The sequence below is a fragment of the Pseudophryne corroboree genome, chromosome 6, assembly GCF_028390025.1.
Source record: "Pseudophryne corroboree isolate aPseCor3 chromosome 6, aPseCor3.hap2, whole genome shotgun sequence".
NCBI classification, from domain to species: Eukaryota; Metazoa; Chordata; class Amphibia; order Anura; family Myobatrachidae; genus Pseudophryne; species Pseudophryne corroboree.
Window position 1 is genome coordinate 287,924,485 of NC_086449.1, and position 12,811 is coordinate 287,937,295.

The window sequence follows — 12,811 nt, forward strand, 5'->3', positions numbered from 1 at the left end:
TTTCCAGTGAATCTACGAGAGGACCTACGAGATCCATTGCGATGCGTCAAACAGTATTCTGACAACAGGCATTGGGACTAGTGGTGCCCTCAAATGAGGTCTCGGGCTTGTCCTCTGGCACACTGGACACCGTTGGCAGAACTTTTTAACTTTTGCTGTGATTCCTGGCCAAAAGAACCAGAGCAGGATACGTTCTAGTGTTTCTCTTCTACGAGATGACCTTCACAGAGATTGGTATGAGTGGCCTGCAACACTAGTGGTATATGTACCGTGGGTACCAATAACTGCTCAACTTTCTTCCCTTGTTCCATCTTGACTCTATACAGTAGTTTTGACTTAAGGACAAAATATGGAGTGCCCCCCAGAGGGAAAGCGTTTTTTACTTCGCCACTGACTTCTACACTAGACATCACATTCCTGAGAGCAGGATCGTTGTGTTGTTCCCAGGCAAAGATGGGCATATGTGAGTTGGCAGCATATACCAATAGGTATAGGGGCATTCTTATCAAACATTGGTAGTTCAGAGGTTCCCTCTCCAAAGTGGACTGGTCGTGTTCTTCCACACTTCTCCACTTTGTGAGGTAAGGCCTTGGAGACTCGCTTTGTCTCTGAGGTTCCTTTAAAAGCTCAGCAAATCCTTGGAAACTGAATCCCAATATGAGTGAATAAGGAGGCTTAGGTCTGAGAAAGTCAACTTTATGTTCTTCATTTATAGTCGCCATTTTGTAACACTAGCAGCCATTTTCTTATACATATACTGTATGTTATTAATGAATCCATCTGCTTCAACTACCAATACTGGCAAGGAAAAGACAAGGAATGTGCAATTCAGAGAAAATAAACTTCTTTCCCCTTTCCCTTGAAACAGTTTCAAAGATGATATGTTGACATTCCTGTACCAATATGTACCAAAACAAGGAACAGCTAGCAAATGCAGTTTCTTATCTTAGTGCTAGGCACAATATCCAATAGGAGGGCTTGTTGGGGGGATGTAATGGAACCAATGTAATTCAATGTAACTCAAAGCCTATATAACTGTAACTGGACTGATGCACTAAAGAGAATCATCTGTAACCACTCCATTACTTGTGTGATTATTCGCCCATGATCGATCGATAACTTCTGATTCCTGACACATATATTTGAGCTCGGGCTGGGCCAGTCCAGGTCCAGCAAGAACCAGATACAACAGGTCCAACCGGGGCTACCACCTCAAAAGTGCTCTCTTTTATGATGATACTCACATGCACACGGGAGAGGTTTTCCGTGGAACCATGTACACAGAGTACCTTAACTAACCCTGGCACTTTCTCTACTGGTCTGGATAGGACAGCCTCTGAGATCAGTGTTAGCTCACTCCCTGAGTCTATATTAGCCAGTAGTTCTCGGTCATTCAGCAAAACAGACACCCACATGAATGGGGGTCTGGAATCCAGGGGTACCATAGTACAGAAGGCTGGGTACATTGCCCCTGTGTTGGCCACACCACACTCCATAGGCTCTGATTTTTTTTAACAGGCCTGCCTGATGTGACCTGGCTCTCCACACTCATAGCAGACAACAACAGGGTCTCTGTTGGGATTTCCACGAACAGTGAGTGTAGACAGGGTCACAGGCCAGTGGGATGCCAACTTAATGGGATACCTATTCCTTGGTCCCACTTCCAGCATTTTTGCCATATTTCTGCTGGGTTTATACTGCTCCAACACTGTAGCTAACTCCTCCATGTTTTAAGTATCGGCATGTACCACCCAGTGCTGCATACTTTGACCTAAGATCCTTATGCACTGGTCGATAACTACTGATTCCACAATTCGGCTGGAGCAAACTTTGCTCCTGTCTGGCAAGTTCTGCAACTTGCTTCCGAATTGGTACCCCTAGTAGTAGGGCCCACTCCTGAAAGTACTGTGCATTCCCAGCTGGAGAAAATCCTGACCAGGCCAAAATGGCATTTTTTGATCAGATCACATTTTTTCAGCATCAGTGGAAGATAAATCAGCATATGCCTTTGGGCCTCGTTAGTGAGATAGGGGGCAAGCTTGTCAGCCCAAGAAGCAGCAGGCCATTTTAAACATCATGCGACTCTCTCAAATATTAATAAGTATGCCACTGGGTCATCTGAAGCAGACATTTTCTTTAAGTACCCTGCAGTTTTTGTTTCCACTGACTGGGTTATTAGCTGTAAGGGTGCATACACACGGTGAGATTCGGACTTATCCGATTCTCACCGTGCGACAGGGGGCCGGGTCGGCACTTAGCCAGTATCGCAAGCACATAATAACTGTGCTTGCGATGCTGGCTATGTGCGATTTCAATCCTGACTATCTCTTCTATAGAGATAGTCAGGATTGACTTGCCTGCACAGCCTATTTTTTCTTCCGATGCCGACCGCGCGGGGCCGCGCATCGGCATCGGATCGGGATCGCAAGGTGACTGTCACCTTGCGATCTGCACTATATTTTCTTCCGATTCTGACTATATAGTCAGAATCGGAAGAAAATATCTTACCGTGTGTACACACCTTAACACTTTCTCCTCTGTCCTCTGATGAGAGGCCAACAAATTTGCTATAGTGCAAAAATTTTCTTCAGTTGTTACTTCTGGAGGTGTATGCAAGAATCTAGGTGCTTTTAAATAAAGGCAATGAGATGCCAGTGTTCTCTAACAACAAATATATACAAGTGTGGTGTAAGCTTTTTTAACCTCCCAAACAAACACTGTTCCCTCCTCCAGTGATGCAACAGTTAGTAAGGATTAGCACAGAAAAAGAAAACACTGTTTTGATTTTTCCCTTTTTCAGCAATGCAGTGGTTAAAGGAATTTAAATAAGGTGAGCATTGCTCTCAGGCAGCATGTGGATATTAATTACACAACATGCAATCAACACAGTGGCGTAACTTCATCTCAGTTGCCCGGAGGCAAGATAAATGTTGAGTGCCCCCCTCCCCACAAAAAATGATTAGTATTTTAACTTACCCTTCTATACCTACCACTACATCACTGACCCCGTCTCTCTATACCCTACACTAAATCACTGACACCTCTATACCCTACACTAAATCACTGACTAAATCAGTGTCCATTATTTTAATTACACAGCACGGTAGCATCCGTTACTCACATTACACCGCACAGTAGCAGCCATTATTCGCATTACGCTGTACAGTAGCGTCCACTTTTCGCATTACACCGCACAGTAGTGTCCGTTACTCACATTACACCTCACAGTAGTGTCCGTTACTCACACTGCACCACACAGTAGCATCCGTTACTCACATTGCACCACACAGTAGTGTCTGTTAGTCACATTACACCTCACAGTAGTGTCTCCGTTACTCACATTGTACCACACAGTATTGTCCGTTAGTCCCTTATACATGTTGCACCACAGTAGAGCCGCTTATTAGGCAACAGTCTTACATTTAGTTGAGGAATTAAAGACAGCAGATAAGAGTAACCTTTGATTTGTACAGATTTTTTTTTACAAGACAGTAATATAGAATAATCAGTTTAACTAACACTGCTTTTATTCTAAAATGAGCTGCCTAACCCTTTACACTGCACAATATGCCAGGTTAGGCTGCATGGAGGGGGTGTTAGGCACTACTGGGGGGGCGCGTAGGTTTAAGCACTAAGGGGGGACGGATAGGGTTAGGTTGCAGTACCAGAGGGCAAGGGGTAGGGGGGCAAGGTATAATACTTACCTCACCTCTGTTGGGATCATCACCATTATGATGCCAGCGTCAGTATTGCTGCTGACAGCATGGGAATAGTGGGAGGGGGATGGGAGAAGAGGTCCAAGAGAAGACTTGTCAGAGTGTGCAGGGCACTTTTGGGGGCGTGGCCTAATCACGGCCCGTGAGGCCACGCCCCCTTATGTAATATAAAAATATATTGATGAATGGGGTGCCGCTATGAAAACCAGTAAGAAAGGATCAAATCCAGGGAGAGTGGGAGAAGCACGATCAGTGTGATCAGCCACTATTCCTCCCCTGCACAGGCAGACTGCGGCTGATGCTCTCCGGCAGCACACTCCCTATAAACAGTGCAGCCAGCACAGCTCTGTAGAGACGGCTATGGGAGAGAGTGGGTGAGGGTAGGGGGAAGGACGGGAGGTAATGGGACAGACTCCTGGAGCTATTCGCTGACCTGTGCGGTGTGGACACCAGGATGATCAGCTGCCTGTCACGGTGTCCTGTTTCTGTGTGGCGGGGAAGAACTTCCACGATTGTCACAAGGGGGCGTGGTTTGGTGGAAGATTGCAGATTGAGATGACTGGCTGGGGGGAGGAGGTGGGAGGGAGGACAGTAGACTGGCGTAACCGTGGTACCGCACGCATCGGCGGGTGCCTGCGGATGGTGTGCCCACAGGGCAAATGTGGTCTGAACACCATCCGCACTACCCTAGTTAAGGCCCTGCGGTCAGAGTGCAATGGAGGAGGCTGGATCTAGGTGCCCCCTACAGCACTGGAGCCCGGCGGCAGCAGACTCCGCTGCCTCCGGGAGTTCCGCCCCTGAATCAACACCTGAAGAATAGGCTGCCAGCATTTGGCTTGAAAAATATGTAGTAGGCACCACAGAAAAGAAAAGTACTGCTTTTTTCCCCCTCTTTCAGTTGTGCAATTAGTTAACAAGGTGCAACATAGCCTATCTCAAGCACCATAGTAAAGAAAAGTATTGGGGGGGTAATTCAGAGTTGATCACAGCAGCAAATTTGTTAGCAGGTGAGCAAAACCAAGGGCCTAATTCAGACCTGGTCGCAAGCAGGCGTTTTTTGCACTGCTATGACCAGGTAGTCGCCGCCTACCGGGGGAGGGGATAATCGCTGTGCACAGCTCAGGACTTACTCAGCCGCTGCGATGATCCGGCCTGGAGCTGACGTCAGGAAACCTCCCTTAAAACGTCTGGACACGCCTGCGTTCTCGCGGACACTGCTTAAAAACGGTCAGTTGCCACCCACAAACGGCCTTTTCCTGTCAATTGCAGCGCAAACGCATGCGCAGTTCAGACCTGATTGCACTGGTGCAAAAAAAGATTGGGTCTGAATGACCCCCCATGTGCACTGCAGGTGGGACAGATATAACATGTGTAGAGAGAGTTAGATTTGGGTGGGTTATTTTGTTTCTGTGCAGGGTAAATACTGGCAGCTTTATTTTTACACCGCAATTTAGATTTTAGTTTGAACACACCCCACCCAAATCTAACTCTCTCTGCACATGTTATATCTGCCCCACCTGCAGTGCACATGGTTTTGCCCAACTGCTAACAAACTTGCTGCTGTGATCAACTCTGAATTACCCCCTGGGTTTTTCCCTTTAGCAATGAAAATGTTTAACAGAGCTTTATTAAGGTAAAATAAATAAACACTTCTTCTCCAGTATATAAAACAGATTTTTCTCACATTGCACAGCAAGTTATAAAGAGATACAATTGTGGTTTTTAGGCTTGCTAGCATTACATATACTGGAACATTTTTCCATGCTGGACGCGTCTGGCATCTGGGATGTGCTAAACCAGATCAGATTCCTGTACGGGCCACCAAATGCCAAATGTAACAGGGTTGTAGAAATGAGGACTCACATAAAACAGGTTCTCGGTGAAGCAGTGTCTTTAATGGCAGCAGACACAATTTGCTATGCACCTCTGGCACAGCCGATATCATCAGTCCCTGGCACTAAGGAGAAGGTGGCCTATTAACTGGCTGCTATCCAGCATCAGTGCACAGAACACTGGCTATATAAGAGTTTTAAACCTTCCTGTCTCTCAGTTAATAGTTCTTGCTGAATTTGTGCAGCTTGGAAAACCCAGAATTCCAAACTTACTTTACTTTGGCCTCTCTTGGAGGGAGCTGATCCCACAGAAATGTGAGTAATTCACGTGAGAGACAACCCCTCTCATCACAATATATAAACAGAGAGTTCCAAACATCTATGGTATCAACAACAAGGGGCACTAAATCAGTTACCATGGGTTGGGATTGAAATGCTGGTGGTCAGAATACCAACCATGGCAAACCCCCGCTATTGAGAATTCTGACAGGAGGAAGGTATACTTACCTTCCCCCAATGGTCCCCAACCCTAACCCTCCCTAAACCCAACCCTCTCCCTCCTGCAGCCTAACCCTAACCTACCCCTTCCCTCCTCGCAGACTAACCCTAACCCTCCCCAAGGGTGCCTAAACCTAATCTCTCCTCCCCGCAGTCTAAACCTATCCCCCTTACCCCGCAGCCTAACCCTAACCCTCCCCCTGTGGCCTAAACCTAACATCCCCCACTACCCTTCCAAACAGCTTACCTGTCCTGTGGGCTGGCACATGGTCATTCGGGATCCCAGCGGTAGGGATTCTGGTGCCGGGTTTGTGACTCTAATCGGGATTCTGGCATCAGTATATCGACTGCCGGGATCCCTCCCGGATCCCATCACCACAAATAATATGGCTCAGATACCAGTACTCCAGCAAATAGGCACTCTCCAACTTCATGCGTGCAATCTTTTAATTCCAATATATCAGGCTCATATCAACATGTAGGGAATACCAGTTCACAGTATGTCAGAACATGACCTTTTTCAAGCATCATACCAAGCTGGATAGAAATAATGTACAGCCACGCCATCTCAGGTAAACAAACCTTACCTGTACTATGAGTGCCTCTTACGTGTGCTCCATATGCCGCCAGTGCGCGAATAACGGCGTGCAATTGGATGTGCATCATACTATGCATCCGATATGATATACAGTATATGATATATATTTATATATACATTTTAGAGCTTAACTGTATTTACATATACTATAACTGTCGGCCATTTCTTGTAGACCGATCACACACATGGATCCATGCAATAAACTTGATAAAAAGTTTTTATTCACAGACCTTCATTTCCATTGACAAATGCCAAAGACATATCTGTCCCTCCAGACTCCCAGTGACAATGGTTTTTTGATCATCTGTTATCATCATGGCTGTGATACTGTGAGCAGGGGCCAGATTTCCCCATAGTGCCACGGATTGGATAGTGCTCTTCATCATGAGCTTAGCCTGTAATAAATAACAAACTTTTTATATTTCCACAGCACTTCATGTTGCAAATATAAATACTGTGTTTATGGAAATTCTGACACCTACAAAGTTCCAAACATATTTTCTTTCAATACTTGTTTAATTGGTAACTTTAACATTCATCCATTTGAACACTCATTACTCACATACTTAAAACTGAAATCTCTTATTAGCACCAGGAATTGTTGAAATAAGTGTTTTTGGAGCTATGCACAAATAATATGCTAAGGGGTATATTCAATTGAAGTCGGATCCATTCCGACATTCATTTGTTGGAATGGATCTGACCTGGGCTATTCAATGACATCTCAATTTGACTTTTAAAAAAAATCGAATTGAGATGCCGGAGGGGAGACGGGGGAGAGCCGCGGGCAGACAGGGGAGAGCAGCACTGTAGCAGCGGCTATATAGCCGCTGCTGTAGCGCTGCTCTCCCCCGTCTGCCCACGGCTCCCCCCCAGTCTCTCTGCCTCTCCCCGGCCCTCCTCTCTGAAGTCCCTGCATAACAGCCGCCGCTCACGGCAGTGCCCACCCGGCTCCAGCAAGCGAGGTCTGCTTGCTGGAGCCGGGTGGACGCTGCTGTGAGTGGAGGCTGTAACATCCCCCAGCGCTGCTCACTCCGTCCCCACCTCGGCTCTCCCCATCTCCGGCGCTGCTCTCCCCATCTCACTTCGACTTATTTTAAAGTCGAATTGAGATGGTCAAAAAGGGGGCCAAAACCTGTCGGTTTTGGCCCCGTTTTCGACACAAGCACGTGGATCGGCAGCTATTCCGTCAATCCTCGACTTGTCGAAAAATTTGGGATTATATCGAATAGGTCGGAACCCCTTCCGACCTAAAAAAGTCGAAAACTGACATCTTTTCGACAGACGGCAGCTTTCGACTTTAATTGAATGTACCCCTAAGAATCAAAGCACAACAATCTCAACCAGCAAATACACATTTCCTCATAAGTATGTTGAAAGTTATCCAAGACAATATTTTCAATAACATATTTTTGTATGTATGTATTATGCAGGTTTTTTTTTGTTACAATATACTACACAATGATTTTCATTATTAACCACGTATCAGTTTAGGTACCTCTGCAACTGGAAACTAAATTACACCCAATGTCTGACTACCAAATGTCTTAGATGCTGCTATATAGTTGTTGTATTGAATCATTGAGCCAATTCATTTTCAATTGTTATCAGTACAGTGAGTGTGAGCACAAATGGTTAGGAATAGTAAGGGGTATATTTATTAAAGTGCAGATTTACAGAAGTGTAGATTTTGCCTGTACCAAACAATCAGATTCTAGATATTATCTTCTAGAAGGTGCTAGATATATGCTAAGTAGAATTGGATTGGTTGCTATGGGCAACATCTTTACTTCTATAATCCCGCACTTCAGAAAATATACCCCAAAGACTCCCTGCAAGCCCATACTCCCTCATCATCACTGCTCTATTGCTCCCTGTACTATTGACATATAGGGAGGAATCAAGAACTTTTGGACCTTAAGGGCCCATATATATTAATGGGGTGAATCCCGGAGGCCAATTCAATTTGCCAATAGTCAATTCCCAGCCGATTGTCAAAATACAACATATTAATAATACCTTACTCACTGATTCCAATCATTTTGGGGTCTGAATCAGCGATTTGAAGATTTCCAACATGTTGGATATTGATGATTTTTTTTGTAACACAATTATCTGCACAATGCGGGATTGTGCCAATTGATTGTTGATGTACAGATGGAGCCGCACTCATCTAGTGCAGCTCTATTGCAAACGCGCACTCCCGGCAGGACTAGGTGATCCGGCGCCTAGCCCCGCGACGGGAGTGCAGAGAGAAGCTCCCACTGTAGTGAATGGGGTGGGCGCATGTCACGGATGCGCGCGCAGCACAGATGCTGCGATAGGCGCACCTAGGCGGGCACGGCCAGGCACAGACGGAGCCACGATTAGTGTGGCTCTATCTGTATGGGCTACATTACTGTAAATCTGTCCAGACTGACCTTTTTCTGTGGATAATGAAATGAGCTTTAAAATATAAATCCAGTGTAATACTGACAACAGCAGAATTCTTAATTGTTTATAGGAAAACAACTAAATCTGCCATTTACAGGAAATGGAACCCGGGTTCATGGGTATGCTAGGCAGTCATGCTACTGCTGGACATTAAAAAAAAATGCACGCTGTCAACTCTTGCACACCCGCAGTGACATAGTAATGTCACGGATTGCAATTTTTTTGTTGTTGTTGTTGGGGGGGGAAGGGTTTGGGGGAGGGGGGGGGGGCAAAAGATGTAGTCAGCTCAGTGCAAAAAGACCTTTTTCTGTGCTGATAAGTGTAAGTGATCACAAGCACCCCAACAGTATAAGCAGCAACAGATTGTTTGCTTGTGTAAAAATATGCACTCAGCTCTTCATTAAGGCAGTCTTTTTTGTGTCCTGACTAAAAGTGATCTTTTCAAATGGCACCCTTGGACCCCACTGTTTATTTGCAAGAGACGCTACAGTATCACTGCATCTCTGTCGCAGATCTCTACTGCATGTGTGACCTGCATAACTGTAGATAAAGAACTTTATTTACACTGTAAAGCTTTGCAGTAAGTGTCGGACCTGCTCTTCAGTAGGCCCTCTGGCATGGAATGATACCAGCTTAACCCATTTTTAAGTCCACATCAAACATTATTTTTCTATATCATTCCAAGTTATCTCATCTATCCAAAAATACATCTTTTCTCTCCATTACAAATAGAAATACCGTGTCATATCCATGTAGTATGGTTCCAAGGCAAAACACAGTATCAGTCTAGTATGTCAGCAGTATGTACAGTAATTATCTGTTTATCTTAGCAGCAGTAATTGCTGTTGCATCCTGATGGTCAGAATCCTGATGGATCCTGGTGAGTATTTCAAAATTTTACAAATTGTGCAAATGTCAAAGTGCTTACGCTTCTGCATCAGCAGCATATCAGCCTGCTTTATGGTATTTTTTATATAAAAACTGAAAAAAGGGAAGACTCTGCACTAGAGCCCTCCTCCACTTTTCAATTTGTATTTGTTCAAAACTAACTTTTGGGGGGGCACTTATAATTTTGCATTAATATAAGTTATAAGGCGGAATGTAATAGCGTCCAAGTTTGCGGGATGCTGGCCGAACACAAGTGTTTTTTTTAATTGACAGTCATTTACAAGGCATGGTTTTGTCTTGTAGATGACTGTCGCTTTAAAAAAAATGTCCCAAGTTCAGCCAGCATCCTGCGCCTCCGGCAATACCTTGGCGCTATTACATCCTGTCTCTAGACTGTGATAACACCTAAATCCATGGAATTATTATTTTAGGAGTGTTGCGTTTGACTCATTGAACTTTTTCAACAGTTGGTTTGTGTTCATACTGTACATGGATGAGCGTATTGTAACAGTGTATCATTGTAACTATCTGACACTTCTTAATGTCAGTTGTAACTAAGGGCATCATTCCGAATTGATCACTCGCTAGCAGTTTTTAGCAGCCGTGCAAACACTAAGCCGCCGCCCTCTGGGAGTGTATTTTAGCTTAGCAGAAGTGTGAACGAAAGGATCGCAGAGCGGCTACAAAAAAAAATTGTACAGTTTTAGAGTAGCTCCAGACCTACTCAGCGCTTGCAATCACTTCAGACTGTTCAGTTCCTGTTTTGACGTCACGAACACGCCCTGCGTTCGTCCAGCCATGCCTGCGTTTTTCCTGGCACGCCTGCGTTTTTTTCGAACACTCCCTGAAAACGGTCAGTTGACACGCAGAAACGTCCTCTTCCTGTCAATCACTCTGTGGCCAGCAGTGCGACTGAAAAGCTTCGCTAGACCTTGTGTGAAACTACATCGGCCGTTGTGAAAGTATGTCGTACGTGCGCATTGCGCCGCATACGCAGAAGTGCCGATTTTTTGCATCATCGCTGCGCAGCGAACAATTTCAGCTAGCGATCAACTCGGAATGACCCCCTATGTGTTACCATTCTGTTTTTGTCGGTTAATTTGACATAGTGTGGAATGGTATCAGTGAGTTATATCCCCCCAAAAAATCAGAAGTTGGCCCTTATTAACCCATAAATCACATAATCTCATTGTAGGTGATATCACACAGTTTGTCAATAGGAATAGGAACCCATAGAAACTATCCACTTAAGGTTATTGGACCTACTTTTTAGAATACTGGGAGTATTACCCATAGGAGCTTACACAATCCTGTGCTATAGTGCAAAAATATATTTTTTATACATAATTTTTCTATATGTTTAAATATAATTTTTCCGAAGATAATCACTGAAGCCTTAAATAAGATAGGAATTTGTACTCCTGAAATCGAGTGACATAACCTCCAACATTTTACACATAAAAATCGGTACAAATTAGAAAAGGGGGCATGGCCATGCCCCTTTTCCTATACTTTCAATGGAAGTTTGGAGAGCCAAAAATCGGTACAGACCATAAAAAAGGGTACTGTACCTGCTAAAAAAGGTACAGCTGGAGGGTATGTAGTGATATTAATAAGATCCACACCTCTGCAGAAATGCTTTAAATAATAAGAACATTTCACTCAGACCTAAGGAAAGATATTGTAATAATACAGGTTTTATAGTTGACCGCCAGGATCCCCAGCGCCAGTAAGCCATAACCAACCCAGTGGGATGTAGTCATGTGACCACCGGGATCCCTAGCGCGGGTCAGCCATACCCAACCCATCTGTACTTCTCATACACATGTGGACTCTGGCATGGAAATTCATATATGTCACACCGCCGCGGCCGCCACGCTTACCCCTCCGGGTGCGCTGGGTCTCCTGGCGGACGTCCCCGCTGGTGGTCTCTGGGTCCCGGTGTCCCGTTGGCGCTGGTCCCGGCGGTCATTCAGAGTGTGGACGCCGCGGGTACGCCCGGCGTCCACGGAGGATGAGTGGGCGGGTGACATCATCGGCGCTCCACGCCAATCAGACAGAGGCGGGAAGTTCAAATTCAGACGCCGGGCAGAGCTCCGGCGCCTGAGTATTATCTCTTTCTTGGATAAGAGAACTCCAGTGCTCCAGCGTTCTAAGTGTCTCCTACTTCTGCCAAACGAGCTTCTGTGCTTCCAGAATCCTGTGCTCCAGCATTCAGCGTGCTCCTCTGCTGCACGGACCTCTGTGCTTCCAGCATCCTGTGCTCCAGCATTCAGCGTGCTCTTCTGCTGCACGGACCTCTGTGCTTCCAGCATCCTTGTGCTTCAGCAACGCTCACAATCATCGGTCACCATGTGCTACAGCAACGCTCACAATCCTTTGTCACCGTGTGCTTCAGCAACGCTCACGATCATTTGTTACCAAGTGCTTCAGCAACACTCACAATCAATTGTCACAGTTTTCTTCAACATCGCTCACAAATCCTCTAAATCACTGTGCTTTCAGCATCGTCCTTAAATCCCTGTCTCTGTGCTTGTCAGCCAGGGCCGGTTCAAGGGCGCTCTGCGGCCCGGGCAGGAAAAGGGGCGTGGCCTAATACAGGGGGCATGGTCAGTTACGCCCCCTGTACATTGCTAGCGCCGCTTGAATGCTGAGCTGTGCGCGATGACGTCATCGCGCACCGCACAGCAAAAGGTCCTCTCCACTAAGGGAAACTAGACGCTATGCGTCTAGTTCCCTTCGTGGAGAAGACCTTTGCTGTGCGGTGCGCGATGACGTCATCACGCACCGCTCAGCAAAGTTACTCTCCACGAAGGGAAACTAGACGCATAGCGTCTAGTTCCCTT

At 45.7% G+C, this 12,811-nt stretch overlaps 1 protein-coding gene across 3 annotated transcripts in view; it reads right to left on the reverse strand.

Moving 5' to 3' along the window:
- WDR72 (WD repeat domain 72) overlaps nt 1–12,811 on the reverse strand; it is a 417,276-nt gene that overhangs the window by 356,392 nt on the left and 48,073 nt on the right. Inside the window, exon 2 of one of the 3 annotated variants that reach the window (XM_063926109.1) lies at nt 6,875–7,039. In XM_063926109.1, the coding sequence (XP_063782179.1) occupies nt 6,875–7,030 (156 nt within the window). In that variant the 5' untranslated portion in view covers nt 7,031–7,039. Of the gene's footprint in view, nt 1–3,704; nt 4,104–4,149; nt 4,365–6,874; nt 7,040–12,811 lie in introns of those variants that run through there. The other 2 variants (XM_063926110.1, XM_063926112.1) reach the window with 2 other exon arrangements.